The 17785-nt window shown below is 38.5% G+C and overlaps 1 protein-coding gene across 1 annotated transcript in view; it reads right to left on the bottom strand.

The window, feature by feature from the left end:
• Positions 1-855: 855 nt before the first annotated feature.
• Positions 856-17785, bottom strand: part of grin2bb (glutamate receptor, ionotropic, N-methyl D-aspartate 2B, genome duplicate b) — a 103443-nt gene continuing 86513 nt past the window's right edge. The window contains exons 13-16 of the mRNA XM_060860816.1: positions 15583-15743; positions 13604-13791; positions 9105-9343; positions 856-7127 (exon numbers count right to left, since the gene is read on the bottom strand). Of these exons, the coding sequence (XP_060716799.1) occupies positions 4662-7127; positions 9105-9343; positions 13604-13791; positions 15583-15743 (3054 nt within the window). The 3' untranslated portion in view covers positions 856-4661. The remainder of the gene's footprint in view (positions 7128-9104; positions 9344-13603; positions 13792-15582; positions 15744-17785) is intronic.

Genomic DNA, 17785 nt, shown 5'->3' with positions numbered 1-17785 from the left:
CTCTGATCAATAACTTAGAGCCATACTACCATAAGTCAAAGAAGCTTAAATATAATAGTACAACAACAATCAGGTTGCATACCATTTTGTATGGTAGTACTGTATTGGTTTTTCACACTAGTATGGTATCTATAATACCTGAGACTGCATAGTATATTATTGTTCTGACCACTCATATATTTAGGATTTATAATATAAAATATGGTAGTATAATTGGTTTACATTTTCGATGTTTAGTACCCCATCATAAGTTGTATACTATTCGGTACAGTACTGTAATTCCCCATGCACGGTATTTAGTATAGTAATATGGCAGTGTTTTTCCTCATCTTTCCTTAAGTTTTATATTACTTTTAGTGTGGAATAATTTTCCCCCACTCTATATGTGGTGTCACTTTTTCCACGTTACCTTTCCTATATTAAGTACACCAATTTATTTTTCATATAATGTTTCAGAACCAAGATTTATTGGCCAAGTCCACTAGTGTACACAAAGAATTTGTTTCAGTTGTTGAGCATGCATGTCTACTCTACCTAGCACAAGTTTTGTATACTATCTAAGGTTGCATTCTATTTAGTATATTAACATGGCGTTGTATTTCCTCTAAACTTTAACTGTATTTAGGCGGCATAATACAGTATGTAAGTATGGTGTTAGTTTCCTTTGTCTCCTGCATTTTTAAACAATATGTCACTAACATTGGCAATACTTTATAAATACTGTAAATGCGCAATATTGCATCTGTGTCCTGAACTATATCCAAAGGTATTTTACACTTATTAAATAAGTGTAAAATAATACAGTATGTTGTATATAGCTGAAAAGGAAGAATTTAAAAACAAGAAACAAACGTGGGATTTCTCCCTTTTATTTATTGTCAACACTGTTTTGTACAAAGAGACAGAAGAATATATCTTAGCACTTATATTTCACACATACTGTGTCTGTATTCTCAATAGCTTAAGTATTGTGAAATTTTCCGTTAAATTATTATTGTAATCTTAAACACAGGTAATCTCTCTCTATACAAAAAAATGGATTAAGAGAAACCATTTGGTCATATTTACACAATCTGTACATAAGTCGTTTGTCAGTAACATTTAAAATAACTGTTGAAAAAACAAGGAAAAAAGAGAATTAGAAATATCAATTTATATGAAAGACAACAAAGGCGTACATTTTATTCTTTCAATGTCAGGTCTACCCTTGGTCACTTGATGTTGTAATACTTCTATGGTGGTTATAAAACCTTCCGAACAAAAGTGTATGCCAAATTACCCCATCTTATTATCCGTATCCTCATATATTAAAAATTATGGAAAAGGGGACTTATTTATTTACAGCAGAACTTCAACGCATGTGCAGTGCGTCTCACACATACCCACACACAGAGGTAATCAAGCATGATTTCAGGCACATGTATTCTACAAATACCTGTGACATACAATAGAAGAGGATGGATTTTGGGAGCAAATGGAAAACACGTACTGATATGCCTACGCTCAATAACAATCGTGCACGCTCTTTGTGCAACAGCCAACTCCCAAGAATTCTATACATGAGTGAAAATGATAACAGAGTGCAAAAATGAAATGTAGGCTACTATCTTTCACTCTCTCATGTACACTTCTGCCATTGTCTCTCATGATCTCCACCTACATGCAGCGAACAACTCTGCTATCACAGAGCCTCCAGTGAATTGGTGCGAATCCAAACTATAGGCTACGTTACAGGAAGAACTGCAGCTGTTTCTAAGGAAGAGCAAAGGCGAACCCTTTTCCCTGCCAGCTCAATTTCAAACTAAAACAAGGAATTTTAACAGCCTATTCATTGTGTTCCATAGGACTAGTAACCCTATATCTTATGAGTTAGCCTGTGACTTCCTTTCTGATAGACGCTCTGTTTTCCACGCTCACCCACACACACACAGATTTTCTCTGTCCTGTGCTACCAAATCCATCCCACATAAAACATCAAGAGTGACAGAAGAAGTGGCCACACTGCATAATTGTACACCGAACCTGCAAAATATCTGTCATTTGATGAACACACTTGACTCAAGGAAAAGTGTACCTTCAGGAAGAAGAAAAGACCACGCATAAAAGAAAAACACATTTTGCCAAGGGTCAGACATGCAAATAGTTTTTTTTCTGCAATGATAGATTAAGATTTTAATCGCTTACAGTACAAAAATTAGCCCTATGAACACAAGAATGAAAATAAACTTGTTCTTAAGTTAGAACCCCACACACTGTTACGTGGATTAGAATTTCAGACTGAGGACATGATAAGGCTTTTGTCAAACATCAATTCATTTCGATTATACACATACCAAAATGTCCATTCTCAATAGTTTCGATATTTTCCCATCATGCCAGACCGTACACTCAGTCTGAACCCTGTGGCACTAACTGGTACAAGTAAAGAAAAAAAAAGACACATTTCTATACACAAAAAAGAAAAACACTAAACGTGGTCTTTGAATTCTACATAATCTAAAAGCTGGAATGCAAAATAGAAAGAAAGATGCATGCATGTATCTCACAATGTACTCACAGTTTCACAAACTCTCACACTTAGCAAAAAAATGAATAAGTGTGGCAATAAAAGTGGTGTTTTCATAAAGTCCACAAAATAGATATTTACACAGCAATTATTAATATAAACATTGTGCTTGAGTTGGAGATCCGTTTGGCTGATAGTATGTTTATAAAATGTGATTAAAGAAAATGTATAGTTCACACACAAAAACTCATATAGAACTATATAGGTACATGGGAAAAGAACTGGATTTCTGGGACCACCACTAAAGTGTCTATGTTCATTGGTGGAAATAAAAAATGATAAAGAAGTCTTTATCGTTTACGTTTCACTGCAACATTGGAATAAAAAAAAAAAAAAAGACGGGTAACAGAACAGCACTTGTTTAACTGTTATGCAAGCAATAAAGACCATTCTGCTAGTGCTGTCCGTGAAAAGTTAATAAGCCGATAATAAAGAATTAAACAGCATCTGTATTTATTATAATTTCGATTCTCTCCGAATTCATAATTTTTTGGGCAGGTGGAATTGTGCAAATATTCCTAATTTAGTAAAACACATTTCTAAAGTTACATATCTGTTGTATTCTCACTGTACACTGTGGAAAAAAGGGAATATTTACACTTATAAAATACAAGCAGATGTCAAGGCGAAGCTCTTTCATAATATCCTGTAACACCCCTCTCATTCTGGCTAAGGGTGCACAAAAAGAACAGGGAAAATGAATTCAAAACCAAGTGTGGAAAAATTATTAGATTTGAAACTAATTGATTAATGTTTGTTTTGTACAGTATTTGAACTTAACACCCTGCAGCTCAATTCAAATATAGAAGACATCCCAGGAATTTCTCTTGTCTGATTGAATTTAATAAATGCACTAATTAATGCAATTATTATTATCAACAGAACAGGTTTTAAAAGAGCTGTGCAAATTCAGTTCAAAACTAATTTTGTGAAACAATAAATCTGAATTTACATCCATGCAGCACAATCATACAATTTATGATTGTGTTGTGTCTCTGCACGTAATTGGACATTGTGTTTCCATATCAGGTGTCTTTATCACAGGTGACAATCCAGAATCATGGATATTCATTCAATGACCAACCTGTGTGCAGTGACCAGAAGGTTGCCAAAGCAACTTGACCTGTATAATTAGATTTCTGGGACTCTTGCTAAGGCACGTAATGTGCTGTGTACTAAACCAACGCTCTACTGACATTAATGCAACATTATAAAAATTGTAAAGCCATAAAAAGAGATCATAATAATTGTCTTTCAGCACAATATCTCGAGTACAACTGAAGTACTTTGCAAATCATGCCTTTTACATATAATATTACAGCACTCAATAAATGAAATAAACATGAATAATTAATAGTAAGTAAAGCTTAAAGGAAAACAAGTGTGTCTACATTTTTTCCAGCACGGCATTGTCCCTGGCGGTCCTGGATTTCCAGATCAGGGCATAATGGCATGGTGATGTAAGACAATGCAAGCTCAGTTGACATAGGATCAAATGACAACCCATGATGAAATAAGAATTCTCTCCAAAGTAGTATGCTAACAAAGAATTGTAAGCAGAGTACAAAGATATTACAGCATATAACATACAGAAATCAATCCCAAACTGAATATCATAAACATTATAATCATATCTAATAATATTATTGTTAACATCATCAATACAATTATTGTAAGGTTTACCCTGTTGTTTCTAGACAATAACTGATTTCTCTTCACGATTGTACCATGTATCTGCACCTAAGCTGAATCAGACATTGTGTTTTGGTATAAGGAGCAGAAAAATAGAAGGGATAATAAAAAGAAGAGTGGATAAAATTGAGGGATATACTGAGGTTGTGACTATCTTGTCTGAGCTTTTGTCTTGTCAGCATGTCCCTTCTTTCTATTTACAGTGATCCAACAGTGCTATGTCCGCATATGTCAAGCATAGGTCAGTTCTTCTTGATTGCTTTCTTGATTTTGAAAGCAAGATTACAAAGTAGACACAATCTGTTGGTCATTACCTTAGTCTGCTGCCTTTTTGTGTTTGAATTTCCATTTATCTCCTTCCATTTCTCTCTTTCTGCCTCTGTCTCTCACTTTCCCTTAAACATCAGACATCGGATTCAATGCTGGAGAGCTTCTCATATACATGTCCGTTACTTGAGCCATTGAAAGGTCTCTGTCCTTGCCCCATCCCTAACCCGTCCCTTGCTGACAGCAGCTTGTTGTTGCCTGCTGCCCCTCCATGGTGGTTGCTAAGGGGCCCACCCAGGCACAGCTCCTTGGGAAAACGGGGTCCCACGTTGGACAAAACCCCGGCAGAGGCAGAGGCTGGCAAATAAGAAGTCACCCCCATGGAGCCGCGGAAGTCTGCCCGGTTGTTGTTGTTGAGGAGCTGTTGCTGCTGTTGCGTCTGTTGCTGCTGCGGCTGTGCCTGCTGCTTTTTGACGTAGTACGATTTGGCGCCATGTAATAGGCACTGGTCATCGCCGAAGGTTGGGATGAATGGGTTCTGGTTCACCTTATCTGGGTAGAGAGATTTAGACAAGGAGTAAGTCCCAACCCCTCGGGTACCTCCCATACCTCCTCCCATCATGCCTCTATCCCTGTCCCTCATGTCTTTTTCGCCTACTGAGCGACGGTGCAACCCACCCTCACCCCCACGGAATAAATTAAACGAAGAGCCACCTCCTTTCCCCCGGTCCCCACCACTAATAAACGTAGTCTCCCGCTCCCCTCCCATGTACCGCTCAAACATTTGGGCATATGGGCTTGCACCTTCCATGTAGCGATCTTTGTCTTTCAGGCTCACACTCCGGGGTTGAGGAAGCATAGATGCTCCTCCAAACCCTCCAGAGCCTCCCATCCTACCCGTCCCTTCTTTCTGCAGGTCTACAAATGTGTCATAGGAATGCTGCCTACGCAACACCCTGCCCCCTGGGCCAAACTTACGCCTCTGCACCTGGGTTTGGGCCCCTCCACCTCCACCACCTCCCTTCCCACCTTCCAGAGGGAACTTGCTCCCTATCTGATCCAGGAGGAGGTGGTTGTCCTCACTGATGTCATATAAGTTGCCTGGCTTCTTGCATGAATCGCATCGCTTGCAAGTAGCTGAGCTTGGCCGGCTGGAAGCTTGTCCACTACTCCCACCTCCTCCACTTGATCCCCCTACACCCCCTCCTCCCCCATGCATGCAAACAGGCTTGTTGCCTCCACTATGGCAGTTACGGCATTCCCAATCCCCTCCAGCCAAACCCCCAACCCCTCCAATGTTCTTTTCCCAGCATGCATGGCCCTGCTGCCCAGGAGATCCTCCCACTCCACCCTTACACTCTGTCTTCTTGGATTTACCTTTCAAGAAATCGTCCACAGGAACCAAACTAGTGCACGCTCCCCCGCCACCACCACTGCTGACTATGCCGCCACATCCGCCCCCACCCAGACCCCCTCCGCCACCCATTCCAGGAGTGTCACTCAAATCCAAGTGTTCCCATTGGGATGCCCCTTCCTTGGATCGGAACTGGTCTATGTAGAAGTCCCTCAGATTATCTTTGTCACGGAACATGTATGCAGTGTTGCCCCCTCTCAGGCTCTTTCGTTCCACAGGTGGAGTAGCTGAACGGTGCCCTTGTGTAACAGGATGATGGTGGTGGTGGTGGTGGATGGTGTGGTGGGTGCGCCTCCGGAAGCCCAGCTCAATTTCATCCTGCTCTCTGCGTGACTTGGCAGATGCTGGTCTTTTTTTCAGGCTGTCTCTGTACTGCTTGCGTCGCTTAGCATTGCCTTCAAGATTCCCATATGTCACGGTGTGAGTTGAAATATCGGACACATCAGAACGAATATTTCCGTCGTCCCCTCCCGAGCCCGCCCCTCCTCCCCCACAGTACCTGTCATGTCCCGCAATAAAACCTGAACTGGATGCCCCACCTTTGAAGGAAAACTTCCCATATAGATCAGGCAGGCCAGACTTGAAGCTCGACTGGGTGGGGTGACCTGCAATCAAGTCAAACTTTTCCCTGTTCCTGTGTGTCAGTGACTGGCGGGGCTGGGTGGTGAAAATAGGCGCTACCCCTCCCCCTAAACTGTCACAATCGTACATCCCTCCCTCCAATGAGCTGGCACTGCCTAAGCTACGAGGTCGGTTAGGCAAGGGACCCGACATACCCAGAGCCAGTCCGGATCCCGTGCCCCCATGGTGGTGCAGGTAATGATCCTGGTACAGGTTACTGTCCTTCAGGTGCATGTTCCCAAAAGTCCTCTCCACATCACTCACATAGTCGCTGAACATATTATCTTCTGGCAGATATGGAGGTGGGGGCTTGCAGTCACTGTGCCCTGCCAGGCTGCGTCGATGCTCACTGATGTCGTAGACAGTTGACTCACGGTGACCATAGTCCAGGGCACTGTGGGGGGAGCCATTGACCCCAGGCACAGAGGTCATGTTTTTGGCTGTGCGCAGCAAGCGAAGAATGTTGGAGTGGGTGTTGTTCATGTTCATGTTCATGGTGGCTGACGGAGAGTTGAGGCCTGATTTGTTCTCCTCGATCTGAACACCATGGATGCAGCTGTAGATGCCCTGGATGAAAAATGAAAGAAAAGAAAGAGTAAGTTCCTGGAAGTAGAGGAAATTAATACATGAAAAAATACTATGCTGCATTTATAGTAGATTATAAAAAAGAATGTAGCATTAGAATCAGTGCCAATGCTACATGGATAGAAAAATACAACATAGTGGACCTCAAGAATCAGCACTGAAGGAGGTAATAGTACATCAAAGGTTCATTAAAGCTCCAACACCAGACACCAAGCCTGCACTGTCAAATGAAGAAGGGGTTAGAGTCAAAGAAAAAGTAGCTGGTGAAAGTGTGACTGATAGTGTTTTTGCAGTGAGACTGTTTATTACTCACAATCAATAGTGCCAATAAATTCAGCCGACATTAAATTCAGCCGACATCATTGCATCTTTTCAGATCTTCTCATTAGTAGTAGAGACACATAAAAAAATGTATTACACAACATTATCCGAACCCCTTCAGGTTAATCAAGATGTTTAAATGTATTGGTTATACACCAACAAATGACAGAATGTCAAATCTGTTTTTCAAATCTTTAGTGATTATCAGAACAGGAACCGCTTAAATATATTTAAAAGTAATTGTCAGAAAATAACATTTTTTTTCTTAACAACATAAATAGCAATAGACAGAAAGGGCACGGGTTATATACATTATAAAGATAGTCTTAAATATATTCACAGTCCCTGTGAGAGACTACATCATAAATGATTTCTTGTCTGCCCCTTAGTAATTTTTTCTGTCTCACCATATATATCTGTTGTTTTTTTGAACTTCCATTGTGTCAGCCATATCTCCACTACACCCTGTCGCTTTTGGCCATTTTTGCTACCTAGGCTCTTTTCTCTCATTTCTCCTGACCCCTCATCTGCTACTGACATATTCTCATGTCTCTGATATCATGTTTCTCTTTCTTTTCTACCCTAGAGGTGTCTACCTCTTCTTATATTTTATCACCTGTTACCCACCTACCACACACACACACAGACATTGTCTGAGTTTCTCTTCACCATTGCTTTTCTTATCCTAAAGCTACACTTACAATGTCTTCCACCTCTGTTCTGCTCCTGTATTCTTTAATATTTGAACATTTGATTATACACTTCCACTTCTATTTCCTCCAAGAAATGCTTCAGCAGGTTGTCATATAATATAATATAAAGGTTGTCATATAATATAAGTGCTGCCTTTGCAGGATATAATCCTTACAGTTATAGAGACTGCTGATTGAAATGTTGGGGAAAGCTATACTTCTAAATATACTTTTGAACTTTTTTAATTAAAGACTAACCAGGTTTTTTCAGAGATACGTCATAACAGAAGGTATATAAAAAAAATTACACAACTTAGCTAAAGGGAAGATGTAACTGAATAAATTGTGAATGACTTGAATGAACAATGAACTATACACTCTTAGAAAAGCATTCTCAAGGGATGAAAGCGTAGCACTTCTCCTTGTATGATTCTTTAGGTCATACCGATTCCTGTTGCAAAAATCAATTTGCATTGATTAACTGGTCATTTAGACCCTACACACTTGAAAGAGGTAAAACAGTGGATGTTTTTCCAAGTAGATTCCATTTAGAAATCTGTTTGCAAAGGTTGTAAAAAAAAATACTTTACACTTTTAAAATAGTTTCTTTGTATAAATAGCATGTCTTGGATGGTTCTCCGGATGATACCATAATCGCTAAACTCCATGCCTCTAACAAATTCCCCTAATTCATCTATGGGAACTCTTGTACTGTACAACACAAGATTTCCATTTCAGAGAAAGTTTCAACTAATTTTATTTAGAAAGCATAGATTGGTTAACTATCCATCCAAGGGTCTTAAACCTACAGCTGAGAGAATTTCATGTTTTACAGAATAGCTATGCTTAATTTATTCTCAGCATAGTTTTCTAGACAGCTTCATCGGGGGCTTTCAAACACAACTGTACTAAAACAATGCCCATCGAGAAAAAGCAGGCCACTCACCCTGCTAATAGAGAAGGTGATGCCAGGCTTGCCCGTACACACGCCCATAAAGCAGAAGCGTAGCTGCCAGTAGAACAGGTGCTCAGCTATGAAGGTGATGAGCGACAACGCCATGGCCGCTCCCAGCATGTAGAAGACACCAGCCATGTTGTCTACATCCAGCTGGCTGCTCATCACCTCGTTCTTCTCATTGTGACAAATCCCAGTCAACCACAGTGCCTCCAGCTCTTCCATCTCACCTGTTGAGGAAAAAAAGAAAGAGAGAGAAAGAGGGACAGGTGTAGATGAAGCACAGAGGTGGAAGAGAATTGGTGAAAAAAGAGGAAGATGAGAAATGGTTGGATTTAAGGAGTTTTGTATGAAGCGAGTTAATGAGTATTGTGAACAGGGAACAGGTGAAGGGGAGTGGGTTATGGAAAGAAGGAGATGATGATGTGACAATGGCAGTTGGTCAGTGGAGTTATTTTGGGTGAAGGACACAGAGAGATTGAAAGAGTGGGCAAAGAGAAATAGAAATGAGTAAGTGTGTGATGTCTTCGCCTTGAGTTAACTTGTCTGCACTGTAGTTGAAGTACTGTAGTAATCCATGTTTAAGTGTGTTTGTGTGTGTGTGTGTGTGTGTGTGTGTGTGTGTGTGTGTGTGTGTGTGTGTGTGTGTGTGTTTGTGTGTGTGTTGGAGCCACTATGTACGTGTGTCTGAATAGGACATGAGAGTGAATGAATTTTTTTTAATGGTTTATTTAAATTTGCATTAGGTTTTTCCATTGTGTTCATGGCTAATGCGCTCTGGGTGTTTTAGCGTTAATGCATGTTTAGTTGTATCAAAATGTTATTTGTCATGAAGTTGTTTGAGTGTGCAGAGTGTGGTAAACAAATTAAGGCCCCTGAGACACACAACATTTGTCAAGTTGCATTACTCTGGATGTTTTCCCGATGGAGTGCTTCCTCATTAATGATTGATTAGCAGTGTCACTTGTGATTTAGCTTCTGGAGCTAAGGGGTGACCTTAAGGGCTTGGTGGTTATCAAAGCAGAGACAGGATCCAGCCCCAAAAACCAGGGCTGGGCAATATGATATCAATAAATGTGATAAACTTTGTCACAATAGACTATTCTGAGGTATCATACGATCTTAAAATATCAACTGTAGACTGACTGGAAAAAACTCATTTGAAAACGTAATACACCAAATCTTTAAAATTGTAATTCATTCATTTTCTACCGCTTATCTGAACTATCTCGGGTCACGGGGAGCCTGTGCCTATCTCAGGCGTCATCGGGCATCAAGGCAGGATACACCCTGGACGGAGTGCCAACCCATCACAGGGCACACACACACTCTCATTCACTCACGCAATCACGCAATCACACACTACTGACAAATTTCCAGAGATGCCAATCAACCTACCATGCATGTCTTTGGACAGGGGGAGGAAACCGGAGTACCCGGAGGAAACCCCCGAGGCACGGGGAGAACATGCAAACTCGACACACACAAAGCGGAGGCGGGAATCGAACCCCCAACCCTGGAGGTGTGAGGCGAACGTGCTAACCACTAAGCCACCGTGCCCCCTAAAATTGTAATTAAATTTGTAAAAAGTCAAATTTTTAAAGACATCAGGGAGATGTAAACAAATCTAAATATAATATAGTGAGTGAACCCATATTATGTTCTAAATAGATACAAACCGATAAGAGATACTTTCTTTCTTTCTTTCTTTCTTTCTTTCTTCTAAAGATTGTCAGAATGGTCAATTGGGCTATACGTTTGTTTATATTTTGGGAAATAGAAACAGCTAAATATGTGTGAAAATATTGTGGGCAGGTAAAAAAATTATAAATAATTATAAACACAGTCCTGCATCATTTCAATGTTGAGGAACTGACAGAGACAGAGTTCAAAGACTAGGTAAATGTGTTGCCCTCACAATAAGCCCCAGCCTTGCCAAGCTGCCACTGTTGGGCCAAAATATCTGCTCCAGGTGCATGGTATCTTGGCTGATCCTGCACTCTGACCCCAGCTTCTTAAATCGGGATATGTTAATAAAAGAATTTCACTGCACTGTAATGTATATCTTTCAGATAAAGGCTTTATCTTAAAAACAACAAAAAATAACCAAATACCCAATCCAGGTTTTGATGGACGTGTGGGAGTTAAGGGCTTTAAAAGAGTCTGACCTCTGATGTCATGCCGAAAGAAAAAAGATCCTACACACATGCTTGCAAAAGACATTCTGACATCCAAAGATTTTTAACAGTGACCTACTTAAAGAGAGTATGAGAAGAGATCTGATAGGAGTTATAGGCTGTAGGACCTATCAGACATTTCTTTCTGTCAGTGTATCGGTCTTGTCTGAGTAAAGGAGAACCATGCTCCCATTAGAGCACAGTAGTCTGTTCCCCTTAGACAGAAATGAGTGTGTATGAAAGTCATAGAAAGCTTTAAAGAGAGAGAGTCAGAAAGTCAGAACATGCTTTCTGTGCACTTTTGCAAGTACGTCACACACACATTTGAAACCATCCCAAATTCACTCGTAACCAAGCGAGCCATTACACACCCATGACCTCAGTACTGGCACTTAGCTAATATTATATAATGTCTAGAACCAGCACAATTACACATAACACACCTGAGTACACCTACAGCAGACCTGACCACCCAAACAGGCAGCTTCTGTGCTGCTAAGCTAATACATGTCACTAGCTGTGTACTGTATGTGGATGCATGAGCAAGCAATCACTCAAATAGCAGTCCAGTAACTAGGCCAGGGATAATGTAAGCTAAAAAGAGAATATTTTGTTTGGCTCTATCCAAAACATTCACACATCCAGTATATGTATGATGCCTGATGTGGAAATGTGCTCACCAAATCTTTTTGTGCTCAAAATGGAATACAACCACAGTCTTTGTTTAGCTTTGAATTTGATCAAACAAGCAGTCTCAGAATTCTCTACTGGATCTTAAAGGCTAGATGACATGTTTTAGAATGAAAGAAACATACAGGACCTTGAAAAGAGCAGACAAAAATCTTAAATAAGTAAGTGGAAAATGAAGAACAAGTGGCACCAATTGACCAACTCAGAAATATGGTAAGCGAAGAGGGTCAAAAATGAGTGAAATTGAGGTGTCATAATGATATCTTTTGTAAGGAATATTTGAGCTAGAATGCACCTACGGACTAACAGAAACAGTATAAACCCATAATTGATTGATTTGTTAATCACATTAATCTTATTTTGTCATTTCAATCATTTTGATGGTTTATGGAATCATTTAATTAATCACTATTCATTGTGTCTATTTTCTTTAGTAGTTTAAGCTTACTATAATACAAAATAGGAATATGTCAATATTAACAAGTTGCATTTTTATATATGAATATAAACTGCCGATTTCGTTAGGCTGCACTGAATATCATTTTTTGATTATTTATTGAGTAAATTTGTTTAGGAAAAATAAAACAAGAAAAGCAAACAGCAGGTTTTAAGTAGTATTTCAATAGAAAAATAAAATTATTAATAAAAGCACAAAGGTTAATGAGGACAAGGCTGAAAACAACAGCAATGTTGAACCTGAACCAGTCACTCCAGCACACAGACACTACAGCTAGCATGGTGCAGTTAGCGGTTGTTTATTCAGCACCTGTTCTAGCAGCTAGGATAACATTAATGAGTTTGTTGGGAATATTGCTGATGTATAGTTAGTGTTTGATTAGGCTGTTTGTTCCAATTTCTGTGTGTGTGTGTGTGTGTGTGTGCATGTGTTGTGTGTGCTACATAATTAAAATCTAGTGAAAAAAATGTTTAACTTGGTTACATTCAATTCCTTTGAGCCATTTGCTAACAGGAAATGATTCATCAATTGTTTACTCTGACTCTAGAACCTGATTTGGAATGGCTTATAAGTTCTACACACACACACACACACACACACAGTATTAGTATTAATGTACTTTTTGTGGAACTTCCCGTAATTCATGCTTTGTATTGTCAGCATCTCAACCAACTTCAGTCAGGAAATCTATTCTTTTTGTAAATGAAACAGTGAAAATGTGGGCTGGCCTTTAATAGTCATTTAAGAAAGAAAAGGGAATTGACGATGGCTAAAAGAAACAGATCTTTTCTTCAAGGCTATCATTTAGAACATAGTATGGTGTATATTCACATAAAAATCAACCCAATCTAATACCTTGTCATTTTATATTTCAGCATGAATATGAGGAACACCTTTTGTGAAACACTCTCCAAAGAAACAAAAGCATTAAAGAAAGCTCTTAGATGCATCGTAAATGTTCTCTTTTATATTTAAAATCAGTGTTTTTGTTTGATAAAATAACAGCTATGATTATCAATGTGATTATCACTAAACCTCTAGTATCAATACATCATATACTGTATGGTTATGCTGTAAGGTTATGGTTATGCCAGCATTTACAACATCGTTTTATCATCGTTGCTCCAGTGAGAAATAAAAGATGAATATGAAATAGCAGTTCTCACCATCTCCAAACAGCTGCAGAATGGCAAGGTCCACAGGTCTCTTCCACCCTGAATCCTTCTGGATGGCGATACCGTAGCCTGTAGTAGCAAAGATATAACCACTACCGATTGTCACAAGCTTGCAGCCCTCATCTCTGCCTGCCATGTAGTTCAACACAGCAGCATCATAGATAAATGCATCCAATTTTCTGTCAAGAAAAAAAAGAGGACAGATCATCAATTTTAGTATTGATTAAAGCTAATATCTGGCACCTTTATTTACAGGCCAAATAAATGAAACTCCAGAAGTCAATGAATTTCACAGTGTGTTTTTTACACTGTGACTAATCCATGTTTTACAGTTTGGGATAAATTTTTATTACTAGTAAATTTAGTCCTGATAAACTAAAAGGCTATATACTGTGTTAATAATCAAAGCAACCTCTGTTGCTGTGACTGGGGCTGTGACATCAGAAAATACAGCTTTAAATCAGATTTAAAGGTTTTTTTATTTAATTATTTTCTTCTAATTATTTTAATCTTAAATCTTGTAATCATTAAAATAAAACATCTAAAATAAATGTTATGAACAGTGCAACTCTTTCATTGTTAAATTTCATAACTCACATGTCCAACATTGTCTTCAATAAATTTATATTACAGAGGTGTTAAATTTTAAAGCTCTTATTAAATATTAACTCATTGGTCAAAATATTTGGATTCATTTTCTATAAGTGCAGCTGTACAGCAAATCGTACCAGAATGAATTAACTCATTCACTTAGGTTAATAAGTTACTACTGAAGTATTCTGTAAGAACATTTTTTTTTTAGTTTTATGGGAAGGAGTCTCCAGTTTCAGTGTTTTACATTTACATTTTCCACTACAGGAAAGTTTTCAGTACAAAGGGATTTATAATCTGCTTTGTTGGGCATGATGTTAGAGGAGAATAATGATCTTTGGGATGGTAACAGTAACTGTGCTATACCCGCATTCCCTGTGCTTTATTCCTTACATATTACTTTTTTTTAATTAAAACAATTTTGGTATTGCTTATTGTATGATTCCTTTTTTAAAACACACAAAAAAGACTCTCACTGCACATTATCCTGGGTCAGTGAGTTTTTTGTTCAACCTCCTCTTTTCTCCACTCCTTTCATTCTCTTTCTTATTGTTTGTGATATAAATAGAGTAATTTGGGACACACTCCTAATGTAATGGCACACACTCCTCATAAATAACTTAATATAACCTTCCTCTTTGTCGTAGTACAGTACAGTACAGTACAGTACAATACTGTACTTCTCAGAAATTTACTCTGCAAACAGAGAGATACTGCAATTCTTTTGATGTGTGCGTTCTAGTTTAGTAGTAGGAGCACAATACAGAACAGTATCTGTAACGTGTGTAATTAAATATTTACAGTTAAGAGATTACACTCTTCTTATTTAGACCTCAGAAGCACGTGTGTGTGTCGTAGTTAAGTGCGTTTTTTTAAAATAGAAAGCTTTAAGTTCACATAAAAACTAAAGTTATGTAGAATATGATGAACTAAGTTCTATTTTATGATCTGACAAATAATGAGCCATGTTGTTCTGGAAGAGATAATGTTTAATGAAACCAAATTTCCACCAGGTGTTATTCTGTTTCTATACTGCTTTGAGACAATGTGAATTGAAAAGCACTAGACAAATAATTTGAATGTTGAATTTTATCTTATCTTATCCTTAAACCAGTATAGTGTGCAAATATGATTCTTACCCATATTACAAGTGAAATCTGATAGATGTGTGGTTTAGTCATCCCTAAACAAACAGTCACAGGCTTCTACAGTTTGTTGCTATTAGCAGCTACATGTCCACTGAACACCCACTCACACACATTCATATCCTATCCGTCTTCCTCTCTCTCTCTCTCTCTTTCCTTCTCTCTCTCCCCCTCCTTCTCCCTGTCCCCAAACACACTGTTGTTGCTGTTTTTACACCTCTTTATTTCTTTTACCCAGATTTCAGGCTATGGAGGGCCTCGTCTACATTTTTCTGGTGGAAGCTGGTCATGTAGCTGTGCATCTCTTTGTAGTTATTCCTAATGTTCCTCTCCGTGCTGCCATTGGGAACCGTGCCAAAACGAAACGGCGGAGAAAAGTCATTTGGCCGTTGGAACTGGAGAGACAGAGAGAGAGAGAGCGTGAGAGAGAGAGAGAGAGAGAGAGAGAGAGAGAGAGAGAGAGAGAGAGAGAGAGAGAGAGAGAAAAGAAAGAAAGAAAGGTCAATATGAACACGGTAGTTAAACCTGCATTCATCCAGAAATACTAGTGTCCACTGTGTAATGTTTTTTCAACAGTTGGGTGCAAAATCATTTTTAAACACTGCCATAGCTGTTTTACATACCTGTGGCTTCTCTCTCTTCTTCGAATCATAAAAGACAAATGAGATCTTTTTCTTTTTTTTCATTTTGTCAAATATATCCTATGTGATACCATTAAAAAAAAAACCATCCTGAAATGCAATTAAAATAAAATACAGCCTAAAAAAAACCCTCTACATATGAATTATTAAGTGGCTACCACTGGCTTCTCCTTGTCAGTTCTCCTTGCCTGTTTTAGCAGCTGTAACCTAGTTCACATTAGCCCAATAATTTCTCATTTATAAAGGCCAAGTGCAAAGCTACAAGAACAAACTACAGATATAATGGGTGCAGATACCGCAATTAGCACAAATGACTTCTGGTAAATTTCTAACACATAGGCCAAGTACAGACACTTTAACTAAATTTACAATGACAAACACAGAATATGTGTCCAATGAGTATTTCATTACATTGATCAAACAAATATGTAACTCAAACGAACAATCAATCAAAGTTGCTAATGCTAGTGCCTGGAGGTTTGTCTTGTGGCAAGTAAACAGTGTACAGAGACTAGTACTGTGTTGTTTGTATAACAAAATACTTCGTTGAGAATCAACTGTAAATGTTAGATACCAAAGGCTGCCTAGTCACTGTTTAGAACACTTTTTCAATAGATTAGTGTTGTGTAATTACATATTTATAATAAAGAGATGTATACTGTCTTTATTCAGACTTCAAAAACATGTGTGTCTTTAGTTAAGTGCAGTTGTGTTTAAAAAAGAATGCTTTCTTTGAAGAAGATTGCAAACACACTCACAAACACACACACACGCAAGCACAAACATTTTAGTTCAACAGTTTCAACATGTTTTAATTCCCTGATCTTGATTTATTGCTTCAAGGCTACTCAAGTTCACAATAAACTAAAGTTACAGTATGTAAGGATATGCTGGATCAGGTGCTATTTTGTGACCTGTCAAATAATGAGGCATGTTATTCTGGAAGCCATGTCATTCAATCAAACCAAATTTCCACCAGGTGTTAATACCAATTTCATTCTGTACCTATAAACCTACACTAGACCCTATAATATGTTCATTTTAAAGCTTTGCTTTCCTAGAATCGAATCCTTAGAAACCTTTATTTTGTCACATATACATCACAGCACAGTAAAATTCTTTCTTCACATATAACAACTTTGGAGGTAGGAGTAAGAGCACAGGGTCAGCCATGCTACAGCACCACTGGAGCACATTGGGTTAAGGGCCTTGCTCAAGGGCCCAACAGTGGCAGCTTGGCAGTTAACAAGAGTCGTAAACTCTGTTAATGAAATACTGTACCATGGTCATCTTTGAGGCTTCTATTTAAGAAAAGTCTAGCAACACTGGAGGTCATATAATGTATATGCAGGTGATTTGCAAAATCTTAATGTGAAGCCCAAATTAGTTTAAGCAGCGACATAACCAAATCTAATTAATAATAACTTTCCCTGCATGAATATCGATCTAATTCTCAGACTAAAGGCGTTTACTGTAATCTGAATACAGCCCAAGGTTATTAGAATTATGTATACAAGCAAACGAACCAAGAAATTACCTCAATATGTTCCGAACAAGTAGGTTGACTGTGAATGAATTTCACTGACATCACCTTTATTAAAGTTTGAAACCCTACATGTTAATTTAGCGTCTGTACTTTTAATAGCGCTTAAACATAATGAACTTTATTCATTTTCGGTTTCCAACATAGAGGTAATAAAGACACAGTGCAATGCCTAAATGTAATCTACGATCGTCTTAGTGGGAACATCTGGTGGTGATGAGACGCCTTTTTTCAGCTGGACATAACTCAAAAA

Source organism: Tachysurus vachellii, chromosome 24 (genome assembly GCF_030014155.1).
Source record: "Tachysurus vachellii isolate PV-2020 chromosome 24, HZAU_Pvac_v1, whole genome shotgun sequence".
Classification (NCBI taxonomy): domain Eukaryota; kingdom Metazoa; phylum Chordata; class Actinopteri; order Siluriformes; family Bagridae; genus Tachysurus; species Tachysurus vachellii.
The sequence above is the reverse complement of the archived record's forward strand: the minus strand, read 5'-3'. Positions and strand labels throughout refer to the sequence as shown.